Raw genomic sequence first — 16810 nt, 5'->3', positions numbered from 1 at the left:
CCTGCTACTACTCTCTCCAAGTCACTTCTTGTCTGGATTACTGCAATCACCTTTTAATGGATTCTCCTGCTTATACAGTTGCCCCACTGCAGTTTTTTTTTTTTTTTCTCATCAGCTAAACAGAGTAGCAAAAGCGATCCAGTGAAAACACGAGTTTTTATTTCTTTACTAGGAACTCTCCAGTGGCCTCTTAGCTCAGGGTAGCCAGGAGGTAGTATATATTTGACACTGTTATCAGGCTTACCCTTTAATATACTTCTAACCTCCACCTCCCACTTGTTCTGCTCCAGCCACAGTAGATTCCTTGTTATTTTCAAACATGCCAGGAATACTTGCACTTACTGGTTCTTCTGCCTACAATTCTCTACTCCCAGATAACTCCTTATGTCTTGACTCAAATATCACCTCAGTGAGCCTCTCCCAGATTACCCTATGTAAATTACACCCACCCACAATATTCCTATCACTCCCCCACCAAGGTTCAAATTTTTCTCTACAGTTTTTAGTATCATCTAAGATATTGATAGAATGAATTGTATTAATTTATTGTGTTTAACTCAACCCATGAAAGATATACTGTACTAACTCCAGTATACCCAGTGTCTAAAATAGTTCTTGGAACAAAAAAATAATTAAAACAAAATAAAAAATTAAATAGTTCTTGGCACACAGTATGCACTCAAAGAATGAATGCCAAACTATTTAAGTTTCCTATAAGCTATATGTCTTTTATCTTAAGAATTTTAAACAGTTTCCCAACTAGACAGTAGAGAAAATAATTGTAAAATGTCTGTTAATTTTAATAGATATTCAATTGACCTAGAAATCAGTCAATTCTACCTTATTACTTTTTAATTGAATCAAGTCACTTTAATTAAGTCCAAATATGACACAACATGATAACTAATTTTCAGTAAAAGCTACAGTCATGATTTGCCTTCTCCAAATATCCGTTCTCTCAAGTAGTCCATTCGAGCAGCCTTTGTTGACAGTGCCATGGAGTTCCATTCGAAAGGAGGGATCTGTAAAATAAGTAATGTAGTCTAAACAAAAGCTCAAAAGCAACAACAGAAAAGATCAGGGAAGGCTTCTAAGAATACTGAAAAGAGCTGTAAGACCCTAAGACGTTAGTTTACATAAGCATAGCCTTTGAACCCTTTTTGGAAGGTTGTCCTTCATGACAACAGCTGGAAGACCCTTTTCTGCCTCAGAGCTTTCATGCTCCTAGTTCCTACATAGCAAGAGTGGACGTTTTTTCCTATGTGCCTGTCTTATATTTATACACTAGCCTTTTTCTCTTACAACTCCGTCCATCTGCACAGAGCCTCTCTTCATTGTAAAATAAATATAAAAATCAAGAGATCGTCTAGAGACAATTTAAAAACTGATTTTTATTTGCTATTCTTCAAAAAAAAAAATGGAGAGTATTCTATTTCAGAGATATTTTAATATAGCTTTCCTTAATATTAAAAAAAAAAAAAGGTAAATCTATAACTTTCACCTTAAAAGAGGATACATGTAAAACCAATGTCTCTGGGGTTTTTAGAGGCTGAATTATAAGTATTTCATACCTGAATCACATGATAGCCCAAAATTTCCAAATGTCGTTTTTTCATAGCAGATTTTCCTTTTAAATGAGGGATGTTTCTACAAAATGCTCTTGAATCCAAAAATTCCAAAGCGATTCTATGTAAAAAAAAATAAATATTTACTTTTGAAATTAAAGTGAGAAACTGAGTAATTACAAACACTTCAGAAACAAGGGTGTATCCTTATCAACTAAAAAAGCCAACTGAGTATACTGTTATTTTTCTACTTAAATTAATAATGACAAGTAATCCTCTCCATTAGATTAAACCAAATTATAGTATCTACATGCTTTCATCTGTGTGTTTCTCTGTCCTGCATATATTTATTATTCACCTACCATATGTAAGGCACTGTGAGAGACATAAAAATAAAAAGACACAGCTTATAGTCAAACGTACTAAAAAGCAGAGACATCACTTCACTGACAGAAGTTCATCTAGTCAAAGTTACGATCTTTCCAACAGTCATGTACAAATGTGAGAGCTGGACCATCAAGAAGGCTAAGTGCTGAAGAATTGATGCTTTTGATTGGTGGTGCTGGAGAAGACTCTTGAGACCCCCTTGGACTGCAAGGAGATCCAAAGGAGATCCTAAAGGAAATCAGTCCTGAATATCCATTGGAAGGACTGATGTTGAAGCTGAAGCTCCAGTACTTTGGCCACTTGATGCTAAGAGCTGATTCATTGGAAAAGACCCTGATTCAGGGAAAGACTGAGGGCAGGAGGAGAAGAGGGCGACAGAGGATGAGATAGATGGTTGGATGGTATCATCGACTCAATGGACACGAATTTGAGCAAACTCCAGGAGATAGTGTAGGACAGGGAAGCCTGCCGTGCTGCAGTCCATGGGGTCACAAAGAGTTAGACACAACTGAGCGACTGAACAACAACAAACAGTCAAAGACCATAAGATATACAGCACATAACTGTAATTCAGTGTGGGAAGCAGCGGTGTGCTTTTCAGAAAAGTAGAGAGGCATGGGAGGTCCAAAGAAGAAGATACTATTTATTTCCAATGAGGACAATGGGAAGGTTAGTGCTTTAGAGACTGCTCAGCTTTGGACAGTGAAGGATGGCACTTAAGGTAGAAAACACAACAAAAGCAAATGTATGTAGGTAGAATTTGTAACATATATGAGGAATATATTCTACTATAAACAATCCTTGATAGTTGAGCTCATTAAATTGTGTCAAATTTAACATTTAGATAATAAAATCTGAAGCTAAGAGAAAGTTACTTTTCAGCTCCTGGTGGCAGTCTTGATCCAGCTATTTGAGTATTTGATTCCAAGTGTATTTTTGGCAGTTTTTCCAAAGTTGTATTATGGCTTCCATAAGGAAGAGGGTTTCTCCTTTTATCCAAGATACACTCAAAGTCTATAAGGAAGCACAGGAACCAACAATATGAATCAGGTAAATTCTTATAGGTAAAATTTTAAGATATATCTTAAATATTTACACATGTATATAAAGACACACACTCACAAACATGAAGAATGAGGTACCTCTCTAATTATCCAACTTGTTTCATTTATTTACTTATTTAGGCCACACCGTGTGGCATGGGGGATCTTAGTTCCTCTGTTAGGCATAGAATCCATGCCCCCTGCAGTGGAAGTACAGAGTCTTAACCACTCGACTGCCAGGGAAGTCCCTATCCAACTTATTATATGATCCAAGAGCACCTCTCTTTGAAATCGATCAATAAAAATCAACCAGCAAATATTACTAAACTATTGGTTAGCATGAAGGCTATAATTAGCACTGCACTAGGCCAAATCACAGCTTCCTTGGTAGCTCAGACGGTAAAGCATCTGCCTAGAGTGCGGGAGACTTGGGTTTGATCCCTGGGTTGGGAAGATCCCCTGGAGAAGGAAATGGCAACCCACTCCAGTACTCTTGCCTGGAAAATCCCATGGATGGAGGAGCCTCATAGGCTACAGTCCATGGGGTCACAAAGAGTTGGACACAACTGAGAGACTTCACTTCACTTCAAGCCAAATCACATTAAGACGTTTTATCGTAATCCCTTTAAATCTCTTGTTCACAGTCTGAGAAGCTAAACCAACTCATCAGAAAATTAGCAAAGACAAAGATTCAGGCAAGTCTTTCCTGTATGAACTGTACATTGGGTAACTAAACAGGTGACATAGGAAAGTTCTTTTTAGACAAATTCCAGCTAACAAATGCAGAAGAAATGATAGATGTAGAATACCACTACTTTGCTACCCCTGATGAATGATGCATTTAGATAATAATTTAAATGGCTGCTAAAATCATTAGGTGAAAAGCTGAGGAGCAAACTTCCTAATGGATGAAATGATGACCTACAAACACACTGATGAATCTTAATATAATAATAGTAAGACAACTAGAATTGTATGTCTTATGATAAGATGCAATAAGAAGCACATACCAAAAAAAAAAAAAAGAAGCACATACCACTTATGAAAGAGCTGGCAAAAAAAACCACCACTACTGTCCCCAAACTAACCTAGCTGACTAGTCTAGTCAAACCTCTAGATCTAACTTTTGGTTTACAGGAAAAATGGGGGATGCAGGAGCATGTTGAATGACATCACAGAACTGCAAATGGAAAAGTTCAAAATATGAAAAAACAAAAAACTTATTTTCAATAAATAAACTGTAAGGGGAAAAAAGACAGAAAGGTAGAACTTAAAAAGACAGATCACCCAAAGGTCAAATTTGGATTCCAATTTTAACAAACAGTAAAATACAACATATACAAGATAACGGAAATATTTAAATGTTGATAAGCAATATAATATCAAGAAATTATTATGAATAGTTGTAGAGATGAAAATGATGACACTATGGTTATATATCCTTTTAGATATACATTCTAAAATGATATATTATCTGTGATTTGTTTGGAAAGGATCAGGTGGGATTCTGGTTAGTGAGTATTGATCATTTTTAATGCTGGATGAGGGTTCATTATACTATTCTCTCTATTTTTGTATATGTTTGAAATTTTTCCCATAATAAAAACAATGATAAAAGTATTTAAACCAAGAAAAATGAAAAAAGAAACAAGGAATGAAAAAGAAGAAAGAGTGGATTTAATTACCTATTCTTCAGGGAAACTGAGGCACTGAAGCATCTTCAAGTTAATTATGAAACATGAAATATACTTTTCTCATTTTTAAGAGAATGAATTCTGGAGCTAGAATGCATAAGTCATTCTGGCTGTGCCATTTGCCAGCTACATAACCTTGGGCAAACAACAATGTCTCTGGGTCTCAGTTTCCTTATCTATAAAAATACAGTATTTGCAAAACTTAAAGGGATATAATAAGCTTATTATATATAAAGCACTTAAGGGCTTCCCTGGTGGCTTAGTGGTAGAGAATCTGCCTGCCAATGCAGGAGACATTCGTTCGATCCCTGGTGTGGGAAGATCCCACATGCTACAGAGCAACTAACCCCAGGAACCACAATGACTAAGCCCACGTGTTCTAGAGCCTGTGCTCACAAGAGAAGCCACTGCAACAGGAAGTGCACACACCGCAGCTAGCGAGCAGCCACGCTCACCGGTTAGAGAAAAGCCCGTGCAGCAACAAAGACCCAGCACAGCCAAAAATAAGTAAGTAAAAGAATTAAATAATGTCTAACATAATAATCAATATGTGAGTGTATCAATTACTATTATTGCTGTTATATGAAATTACAGCATTGTTTGAAAGATGCACATAGCAGCAAAAAACCTTAGTAAACTATAGCAGAGTCATTCAATGAAATATATACAGTCACTAAAAATAATGTTGGATAATTATATTTGTTGACATAGAAAAAATATTCACAATATACAAACAAAGTTGGGTTTCCCTGTGGCTCAGCTGGTAAAGAATCTGCCTGCAATGAGGGAGACCTGGGCTCGATCCCTAGGTTGGGAAGATCCCCTGGAGAAGAGAAAGGCTACCCACTCCAATATTCTGACCTGGAGAATTCCATGGACTACAATCCATGGGGTCACAGTCAGGCACGACTGAGCGACTTTCACTTCACTTTCAAAGTTACATACTATAAAAAGTCATTTTGGTTTTAAAAAATCAGAACTTTTTAAGATACATATTGCTTATACACATAACAAGTACTCCTTATAAAATTTAGAAAGAAAACAATGTCATTAAAAATGAACAAAAAAAAGTCAGAAAAACAGACATCAAAAGCAAACAGCGGTTGTATCATGGGTGATTTTCCTTTTTTTGGTTATTTGTCCCTTCTCTATAAGCATGTGTTATAGATCATGTAAGTAAGTGTTTTCTTTCCAATCTTAGTACCATTGTACTAAGTGGTACTAAATGGTAATCATACCATTGTATTAAATGGTACTAAATGGTAATCATACAATTGTATTAATTATACCATATCTTCATATACAAATATTACCAATTAAATCTTATTTTTAATGACATATATATTTTCACATAAAAATAAGCTTCTTGACAACATGAGATATTAATACAAATATGAACTGGCAATACAATGGGCTTGGGACATATATTATGTCCCAGTTTCCTGACCAGGGATCAAACCCATGCTCCCTACGGTAGAAGCACAAGTCCTAACCACTGGACTACCAGGGAATTCCCTGAAAATCTTCAAGATAATGAAATAAGTTTTTTAAAGTTTTAAAATTCCAACTGATGAGATGATTCTATTTAGTCTGATTTTCTGAAAATTGTTAATAACCTACCAAAGACTTACCTATTGTGTAGTAATAAGGTGTAAGAACCGAGGCTTTCACAAAATTGATTCCTCCCAGTACCTCTGCTAACATTTTATAAATCTGCTGTTGTGCTCCATTCATGCTGCCAAAATCTTCATGAGATAAAAACAATTAGTTCACTTAAAATAATCCGTTTTTGAATGAAAATCATTCCACATCTACAAACTAAAAAATAAAGATTAATATTTCAAACAAGAGCCTTGCTGTATTGATAATACCATATGCAATGACATTAAATTCAATACAAGTTCTTTGGCTCTCTACCAAAAGAGGTTTAGTGTCCTAAATATTAAGAAATTTTTACAACACAAATTTCATCTACAAAATGTTTCCCTTAAACAAGTTATGGCACTCTTGGGAATTCTGGTGTCATGATAGGTTAAACAATAAAAACAGTGCATACAACCTAATAATGTGCTTTAGAATTAAACTTTACTTTTTGACCCAAAGAAAACTCAAACCTTTATTATAGTGTTGTTGACAGAAGCGGTCATGAAACCATGGAATCTGATACTCAGGACATTCCAAGCAGACTGCTCTATTTAATTCCATAAGACGAAACTGGACCTTCATATTTAGAGATGAACATATAACTGAAATTTTAAAAATACATTAATAGACTTTGAACTCAGCAAAGACAATTCATTTTTCACATTCATTTATCCCCATTAATGAATGTAGCTTTTATTTTCATATTATAAAATCATTTCATTTGTATATACATGTTTTACATTTTTAAATTATTACACTCAGTGGGATCATAGGACCAACACCTATGTTGTTCTCTCTAATTATGAACATTAAAACCATTATTTTAAAAAATACTGCCAAAGAATATTCATTGACCTAATATTCCACATTTAGCAATTTATCCTAAGGAAACAAAGATGAGGACAATGTCAGATTCTATTTAAAAAAAAAATCATGACATCAAAAAAAAAAAGGAATGGCATGGAAAATTTTTCAAAATATAGTTCAGTGATAAAAGGCAAAGACAAAAGTGAATATAATTCAAGTTTTGTCTTAAAACATATAGCTATATCTACATATATATATGAAGGTAGGAGACATAAAAGAAACATTCTAAAATATTAAAAGTGGTAGTTTCACTTGGTGGTAAGATTATGAATAATCTTTCATTTTCTATTTTATACTGTTCTATATTCTACAATAATAAACAGAAAAAAATCAGTATGAACATTTAAATGCTTTAAGTAGGTAGGCAGAGCTGAAATTTGGATTTAAATATAAGTGATAATTTATTAAATTAAATTGTTGATACACACGTTCAAGTTGAGAATCTAATCTGGCTAAGAATTTGATGTTAAAAATTGCCTTCAATAGATCTTCTGGAAAATATCCAAGTGTGGCCAAAGAGTAACCAAGAAATACTAACACGAGAGGATCCAATACACCTAAAACAAAATTAAGGAAAAAAAATTAAAATGTACAGCTGCTTCACATACATGTAAGTACATGCTTTATTCAGGTAAAACCAGGTTTTTAAAAAATGATACAAATACAACCTTGACAAAATTAATCTATACTGTCACAAGTAAGGATGGTAGTAAAGTGGTTACCTTTGGGTGGGGGAAGAACAGGAAAGAAAAGCCAGGAAGAAGGTTACCATGCTCTTGATAATATTCTATTTTTTTGATCTGGATACTGATTTCTTACATGATTCACATGTAAGAATCCACACACACTATGTATATATGTGTGTGTGTGTGTGTGTGTGTGTGTGTGTGTATGCATATATATATATATATATGTATATATATATATGTAAAGGATGTATAAACATGTTTGCATTATTATTATACTTCCAATAAAAGTCTTTAAATGGCCTTGAAAAGAGAAAGACTGGAAACAAAGGCCATACTACCAAGCCATCAGCCACTGCAACCACCTACAACAGTGCACCCAGAGGGGAATTCAGGATGAAGAAAAACAGGACACTGGCCCTAGGTAGTTAGGATTCATATCAAAGGAAAAATTTCAGTGAGCCCAGACTCTTGTATTTTACCACACATAGAAAAACTCTAAAATCATTAACTTGAGATGTCTGTTTTTGTGATTAACAAAAACTTTTGATGTTCAAGTACACGTGTTTGTTTTTGTTTTTCAATAAAGACTCATATATTGTGGGGGGAAAAAAAAAGAAACAAAAGGTCAGTAAAGTATGTAAAAATAACCAGTCTCTATATACGGATGATAATATTGCTCAGACTGTGGAGAATCATTCTAAGCACTTTACAAATTATTGCCTCATTCAAAACCTCACTTGAGTGTACAATAGGAATGATTATTATCTCCACTTCATAAACCAAGTGTACTGAAGCACAGAGAAGTTGAATGACTTGCCTCAGCATGATTGGCTAGTGGAGGGTGAGATTTCACTTGGGAGAGTCCAGCTCTGGAGTCTGAACCACTGTGCTACGCTGCTTTCTAGGCCTCTCAGACCTCCAGGCTGAGGACAGACACGTATGAAGATCAGGTCTCATCTAGCACCTCCTCCCTGACATGTCAGCCAGCACCACACTGTGTATCCCAGAGTATAAGGCTTGCAGTTATTTACCTGATTTGCCTCATCCAAGAGGAATTTCCTCTCTTTTTAAAAAAATTTTTATTGGAGTATAGTTGATTTACAGTGTTGTGTTAGTTTCTGACGTACAGCACAGTGATTCAGTATATACATAACTATAATGGAAAAGAGTATGAAAAACAATATATCAAAAAAGAGAATATATACATATATTCTCTTCTTTCATACTCTTTTCCATTATAGTTTATTACAAGACACTGAATACAGGTCTCTGTGCTATATGGCAGGAACTTGTTTATATACTTTATATATAGTAGTTTTTATCCACTAATCCTAAATTCCTAATTTATCCCTCCCATCCCCTTCCCCTTTGGTAACCAACTATAAGTTTGTTTTCTATGTCACGAGTCTGTTCCTGTTTTGTCAATAAGTTCATCTGTATGATACTTTAGATTCCCCATATAAGTGATATCATATGGTATTTGTCTTTCTCTGCCAAAAGACATTTCTGATGAGAGGGAAGGGATCACCTAAAATGCACCATTAGCAGCAAATGTTCTTACACAGGATAAAAAAAAAAGTTAATATTCCAATTGTTTTGCTGAGTTTATTAATAAAGCAAGATCAAGTCACAAACAAGGTTATGTGATGACCTCTACCAGCAAAAGTGATCTGTCAAAACTAATGTTTATTCAAAATAAAGAAAAGTATCATTCCATAAATTACTTAAAATTCAGCTTTAGGTCTCCAAGAATTTTGCCATCATTTTCACAGTAAAGTCTTCAAAAATCAAAGCTGTACTTCTTAAACTCTCATCTCTTATATCCCTTATTTGAAGAAGAAAAAAAAAAGAATGTACTTTCATTTCCTTCTGGTTGTTAACACACAACTGAACAACCAAGAAAGCATATGCAAAGTCTCATCTTTCAGTTTCAAGTCTCATCTTTCTATATACAGTCTATTACTAAAAGGGGAGTATATATGAATGCCATACATGCATACATCTGTACATGAATAAACACACACATGTCACAGTCGCATTTTACTTGTCTATTAGAGACACAAAAATAGGTCAGATACTATCTGGCACAAAGATCCTACAAAAAATACACCACAGTCCATGAACATCATACTGACATCATTAATATATTTATACTGTCTCACACAGCCTAACTAGAGGTCTATAAGCCTAGAGAAACATACCATAAAATAGAGCCTAACATCTTACGCTGGACACAGAAGCCCTCAGTTAAGTATTTGTGGCTTGGATAACAGAATGACTATTTCTTACTCTCCAGGCACAGCAAAAAGTTCTGAGGAGAGCCAGTTTCTTCTCCTATCATCTTGGTCTCCCCCATTCCATTCCTGCCACACTGAATCTGCTGTTCCTACAAAGAAATCAAGCATGTTCTCACCTCACGGCCCTTTGCCCTTGCTTTTCTTTATCCTGGGATGCTCCTCTCTCACTTCATTCAATCCATGGTCAATGACATCTCCTTACTCCATCTGGCCCGCCTCACTGTCCTCCATCCTACATACCTACCCTGCTCTGGTCCTCTTAGATTCTTATCACCATTAGACCTTATGAACTTGCTTATTATGTATGCCAGTTTCACCCCGCCAGAAAGTAAACTCAATGATGATAAAGTCTCTCTGTTTTTTACTCTCTCCTATATCTCCAGTGACTAACGACCACCTGACAGTACCTGGTGAATAGTGACTGAAAAAGCAGCAACTACTGAGCCAGACATTTCACCTCTGAAACTCTCACATTATCCTGACATGCAAGAAGTATGAATCTGAGAAGAGAAGGCCCATAAAGCCTTTTTCTTTAAGGACAAATAGAAACAAATACAATTCAGGACCAAAATAAATGAAAAGAAAAACATAATTCCATGTCTTTGCTGTCCTCACATACTGCTTCTGCTAAGGCCAGTAGTAGGAAGGAATATTTCTATTCCACCTTTTTTCTGGTACTAAAACACTATTTAGACTTTTTAAAGAGATATAATAATCAGCACCAGAGCCACAACCTTTCTGACAATTAATAAATATCTATAAAGGACCTTAAGAAATATTTGTTTTCTATTTTTAAAAAACCAAAACTATTAAAATTGACAAAAACAATCAAATGTTACATGTCTCCAGAAATGATACAAATATCAGATATACAGCACCACATACAAAACATTTTTGCTGAAAATGTTTACTCTGAATCTAGCCAAGCATCTATAACTAACTTCCAGTTTACCAAGGATACAGATGATGGAGAAGCAAGTTAGAAGAAAGCACTCAAACAAATCCAGAATGTGGCACAACCCATAATAAAAGGCCAATCCCTTTTACAAAAAAAATATCAAGAGATAAAAAGATAGGGAGAAAGTGATATAGCGCAACATTGTTTTCTTTAAAAAATTTATCAAAGAAAATTTGGTGACAACTGGGAAATTTTTATTATGGATTGAGTAGGCAGTAGCTTCCCAGTTGGCTTAAAAGGTAAAGAACCTGCCCACAATGCAGTAGATGCAGGAGACACGGGTTTGATCCCTGGGTTGGGAAGATCCCCTGGAGAAGGGAATGGCTACCCACTCCAGTATTCCTGCCTGGAGAATTCCATGGACAGCAGGCTATAGTCCATGGGGTCACAAAGAGCTGGACATGGCTGAGTGACCAATACTAGATAGTAAGTGGTACTTGTTCATTTTCTTAAGTGTGATACTGGCATTGTGTTTACATAGGAGAATGTCCTTATAACCTGAAGTATTTAGGGCTGGCACTTCAAATGGTTCTTCGTATACACAGATAGACACACACACACACAAACACACAGAGCAAATCTGGCAAAATGTTAGAGAGATTACCTCCTGGAATGAGTGAATCTTGACTAGAGCCTGTGTCCAAAATAATCACTGTAAATAAGGTATTTTGGGAATAATGAGGGAGACTTAAAAATAGATTGTATATTACATATTGTTGTTGTTTAGTCTCTAAGTCATGTCTGACTCTTTTGCAACCCTATAGATAGTAGCCCTCCAGGCTCCTCTGTCCATGGGATTTCCCAGGCAAGAATATTGGGGTGGGTTGCCATTTCCTTCTCCAGAGGATCTTCCAATCCAAAGATCTTCCAACCCTGTCTCCTACATTGCAGGCAGATTCTTGACTGACTGAGCTATCAGGGAAGCCCTATATTATATATCAGGGGACAATTAATTTTCTCTGTGTGATAACAGTATTGTGGTGACTTAGGAGATCATTATTCTTAGGAGGCGTGTGTCTAAGCAATTAGATGTAAAGAGTCACATTGCCTACAACTTACTTTGAAATGGCACAGAAAAAATGAGAGCAAGAGAAACAATAAAGCAAATATGATAAAATGTGAACAATTACTGAATCTATCTAGTGAGTTCACAGGTGCTACTTGTTCAATTCTTAACGCAATTTTGACATTTATCATAATAAAAAAGTTTTTAAAAATGGATCCAAAACATTTTTTTGAAGGTATAAAACTCATGGCTATTTTTGTTATCCTTTAAAAAAGCGGTATGTCTTAAGAGTAGCAGCAACAGTATTCTCCAACCTCCTCATCCATGTAGTACTAAACAATATACCTACTTAAGTAAGAATTAAGGTGTTGAATGCAAGTTCCAAAAAATTCATCCCTTTGAGGTGGATCATAGTTCAGGGTGCTGAATGGAAGAATAATAGCAAGAATTGCAAAAGGATGAATCTGTAAAAAATTGAACAAAAAAATTACTGTTTAAACCTCAGCAAAACAAAACAAAATTTAGCCTAATTATTATCCTAAGTGGAACTCTTTATCTAACATGCCTATAGTCAAATTAACATTTGGGCATTTAATTTAACATGTGGGCATTTAACATGCCTACAGTTAAATGACACATGTATCACTGTTAATAAGTTCCCTACCTATCTATTATCTATTTAATTCCATCACTAATCTCTAGTAACTCTAAATATTAATGTAGAAAAAAATAAATCGGATAAGATACAAATTGATTTTATAAGTATAAAATTCTGTTCCAGAATTCCTTAGTCATTGAAATGACAAGAAGATAGTATCACTAATTTCCATGATATAAGTGCATTTTATAGACTCATCATATAATAAGAAAGCTTCCAAATTTATGATAATAATCAGACTTCATTTTTCTTTTGTTTTTTTAAATTCATTCATCCAAAACTTAATAAATGGCAGGCACTATGCTAGGCAAAAAGAGAGACTTTTATTTTCACTTATTAGAAATACTGTCTTCTAAGTAAAAGCCATATTCTGATATATATAATTGATTTTGTAAGTGACTGTTTTCTCACATAATTCAAAAAGCATCATTGGGGCATCCCTGGTGGCTCAGTGGTAAAGAATTCGTCTGCCAAAGCAGGAGACACGGGTTCCATCCCTGGTCTGGGAAGAACCTACATGCCATGGAAAAACTAAGCTCATGTGCTACAACTGCTGGGCCTGTGCTCCAGAGCCTGGGCTTCCAGCAGCAGAGGAGCCATTGCAATGAGAAGCCCATGCATTGCAACCAGAAAGTAGTCCCTGCTTGCCATAACTAGAGAAAAAGCCCATGAAGCAACTAAGACCCAGCACAGCCAAAAATAAATAAATTAATTAAAAAACAAACAAACAAACAGCATTTTACAAGTTCCAGAAATAAAACTGTAAGAAGACACACTGACAATTCAATTATACTAAAGTCAGTGAAGACCTACAATTTTCTCAGTTTTCACATTTATCTTACTCTTTTGAATAGTTTTAAATAGTAAAAGTATCACAGGATTATAGAAAATAAGAAAAAGAAAGCAAAAATCATACATCTCCATTATCCTAACACAACTATTATTATTTACCAGAAACTAGAGCTTAATTTTTAAACTTCAAATTCCAATCAAGTTCTTCAAGCACTTATTATAAACATTTATGCTTCTAGAAGTTGACAATAATATGCAACATTTCAATTTTACCTTTTCAATCTGTTGAAGGACCACTGAGGCTATCTTATCAAGTACTGAAGTACTGAGGATGTTGGTTCTAGAAATAAAAGATGCAATCCCTGCAACATTGATGTAATTAATTTCATCCATCAAACGCTGTAAGGTAACAACTGTTTCTTCAAGAAGTGAATCAGCAAACCAGTCTCCTTTTAAAGATTTAACTTCTTCCCACAGCAGATTCAAACTTTTACATTCTTGTAGTCTCTGATGACCATAGTGATCTAATTTTTGAAGTACTTTCAACTGTTTCCCAGGAATATTATCCATATACATGTGATCATACTGAATACATCTTAAAACAGATGTTGCAAAAATATTCAGGTCATGTAAGTCACACTGTGGCAAAACGGCTTCAATCTGAGACATCCTCACTTCGTCCAGGTGAGCAGAAGGAAGCATCGAAAGAGCATAGACCAGGATGGAAATCTCACTAGGTATGACACTGGCTTTCAAATAACTATAAAGAAAGAAGGAAAAATAAAAAGAACAGAATGAATATATCAGCAACAAAACTTAGTTATAAGAATTAAAACGTGAATATATAATTATTATTACACTTAATAGGTGTGATAGTTTTAAAATATAATTTTAAAAGGGTCAGGGGCTTCCCTGGTGCTCAGTGGTAAAGAATCCGCCTGCCAGTGCAGGAGATGAGGTTGATCCCTAGTCCAGAAGATCCCACACGCCCGGATCAACTAAGCCTGTGTGCTACAACTACTGAGCCTGCGCTCTAGAACCCGGGAGCCTCAGCTGCTGAGCCCACATGCCGAAAGTACGAAAGCCCTTGCGCCCTTAAAGCCCGTGCTCCACAAGAGAAGCCACAGCAATGAGAAGCCCACGTACCACAACTAGAGTAGCCCCTGCTTGTCACAACTAGAGAAAAGCCTGTGCAGCAACAAAGAGCCAGGACAGCTGAAAATAAATAAATAAATGAAAATAAAATAAATAAAAAGGGTTACATAAGTTCAAAGATGACAAGTTTCACAAAGGCTTACTAAGGGAAGCCTTAAGATGTTCTAAAGCATATCCTCAATTTTTTATGCAAAAATAAAACCACAGTCCCTGACAAACAAAAGGTCAACGTTAGAACAATGTCTGCAGAGCTGTTGTGAGAGACAGAATTTGTACTGAATTTCTGGATATGACCTGTCAGAAGCTGGTATGACCTAGAACAGGCAAAGAGTGACCACTCAGTAACAGTGATCCCCTTCTTCTGCAACGTAAGAAGCCCAACCTTTAAAAAAAACAGACAAAAAAGACAAACAGTGCATACAACTGACCCCACTCTCTACTCCTCCTTCCCCAAATCCCTATGCTCAGAGTCCCACCACCAGGACAGCAGTTGTTAAAATACAAATTAAAAACGGGAGCTTTTAAAGCATCTTTTAAGTTTAGAAGTACTGGAAGAGATAATCAAATATAAATTAAAAGAAAACTGATTTACTTTTACACATATTGAATTAGCATATTAAAATAATGATGATATTCAAGGCTGGCAAGGGTATATTGATGCAGACTTTCTCATTCACTAATAGTAAATTTTAAAAAGTTGGTGTAACCTTTCTGGAAAGTAATTTAGCAGTATAGCTTAAGAACTTTAAAAGTAACTACATCATTTGACATGATCAATCTTTGTCTAGTTAAACTAACCTAAGAAAATAATCTAAAATGAAGGCAAACATTTTATGTTACGTTATTCATCATATTTTTTATGTGGCTAAAATTTGAAAACAGTCTACATACCCCAGCAAGGGGAATAGTTATGGGAATTATGATACAGTCATATGATGGGCAATATCCAATCACTAAAAACATTTACAAATAGCTTTAAATGATGTAGGAAAATGCTGTTAACATTAAGCATGTGGGAGGAGGAACACAAAACTGTACATTCCTGATTCTCAACTATGAAAAAAACATATAGATGATATAAGTATATACCACAAGCAAATAAACCAACCAAATAAACCAAACTGTTCACCATAAATGAAAGGGCTTACAAATGATTATTTTCTTCTTTATACTTTTTTCTGTTTTCAAAATGATTTTTTTTTCACATGAGATGGGTCATGTGTTGACCTCACAACAGATCTGAGGGAAGCACATCTCATATTATAGTGTGAACACCCAATTATTAAGCTTATGAACTACAATCAAAATGATTTTCACATAATATCTGGCCCATTGCCTGACACAAAGTAGGTACTCAATAAGTACTAAATGAGTATTTTATTCTTATAACCAAAAAAAATTAATATACTATTTTATATAAAGAAAAGAAAGACCTCCAGAGTTGTATCTGTTTACAGAATTTACCCAAGAGGCAGGAACTCTCAGTATTTGCCAATCTTGTGATACTAATCTGAAAATAAACCTCCAACAGACACAAACATGCCAGACTCCACTTGATGCTTTCCTTATGGTGTTCCCTAAAATTCCAAAACTCACAACAGATGCAATTGTGTTTATTTACATTCTACCACAAATCTACCAGCATGGCTAAAATAAAAATGTACCAAGTGTTGGTGAAGATCTCAAGAACCAGGAATGCTCACATTTTGCTAGTGGTAAATAAACTGGTACAGTCACTTTAGAAAACTATTTATAGAGTTTCCTGGTGGACTAGTGATTAGGATTCCGGGTTTCACTGCTGTAGCCCGGGTTCAATTGCTAGTTGGGAAACTGTTAAAAAAAAGAAAAGAAAAAGAAAGAAAGACAAAATAGAAAACTATTTAGCAGGATCTGCTGAAGGTGAACATGTTATAACATATGTATAATCAACAATCATACTCCTCAGTAAATACCCACAGAGATGCATACATATGTTCACTAAAAGATACGAATGAGGGTGTTCACCACAACAGTATTTATAATAGCCAAAAACTGGAAATAAATCAAATATCTATC

The 16810-nt window shown here is 35.1% G+C and overlaps 1 protein-coding gene and 1 non-coding gene across 3 annotated transcripts in view; both read right to left on the bottom strand.

Moving 5' to 3' along the window:
- Positions 1-782: 782 nt before the first annotated feature.
- FASTKD1 (FAST kinase domains 1) overlaps positions 783-16810 on the bottom strand; it is a 33177-nt gene continuing 17149 nt past the window's right edge. For both annotated transcript variants that reach the window (XM_043894157.1, XM_043894158.1), the window contains exons 8-15: positions 13874-14360; positions 12500-12614; positions 7629-7757; positions 6804-6935; positions 6321-6434; positions 2828-2966; positions 1572-1686; positions 783-1022 (exon numbers count right to left, since the gene is read on the bottom strand). In XM_043894157.1, coding sequence (XP_043750092.1) covers positions 927-1022; positions 1572-1686; positions 2828-2966; positions 6321-6434; positions 6804-6935; positions 7629-7757; positions 12500-12614; positions 13874-14360 — 1327 coding nt within the window. In that variant the 3' untranslated portion in view covers positions 783-926. The remainder of the gene's footprint in view (positions 1023-1571; positions 1687-2827; positions 2967-6320; positions 6435-6803; positions 6936-7628; positions 7758-12499; positions 12615-13873; positions 14361-16810) is intronic.
- On the bottom strand, positions 15960-16066 carry LOC122688896. Its single transcript, XR_006339631.1, has one exon. It is a non-coding gene; the product is annotated as a small nucleolar RNA U13 (small nucleolar RNA).

Source organism: Cervus elaphus, chromosome 33 (genome assembly GCF_910594005.1).
Source record: "Cervus elaphus chromosome 33, mCerEla1.1, whole genome shotgun sequence".
Lineage (NCBI taxonomy): Eukaryota > Metazoa > Chordata > Mammalia > Artiodactyla > Cervidae > Cervus > Cervus elaphus.
This window is presented reverse-complemented; position numbering and strand designations above follow the sequence as displayed.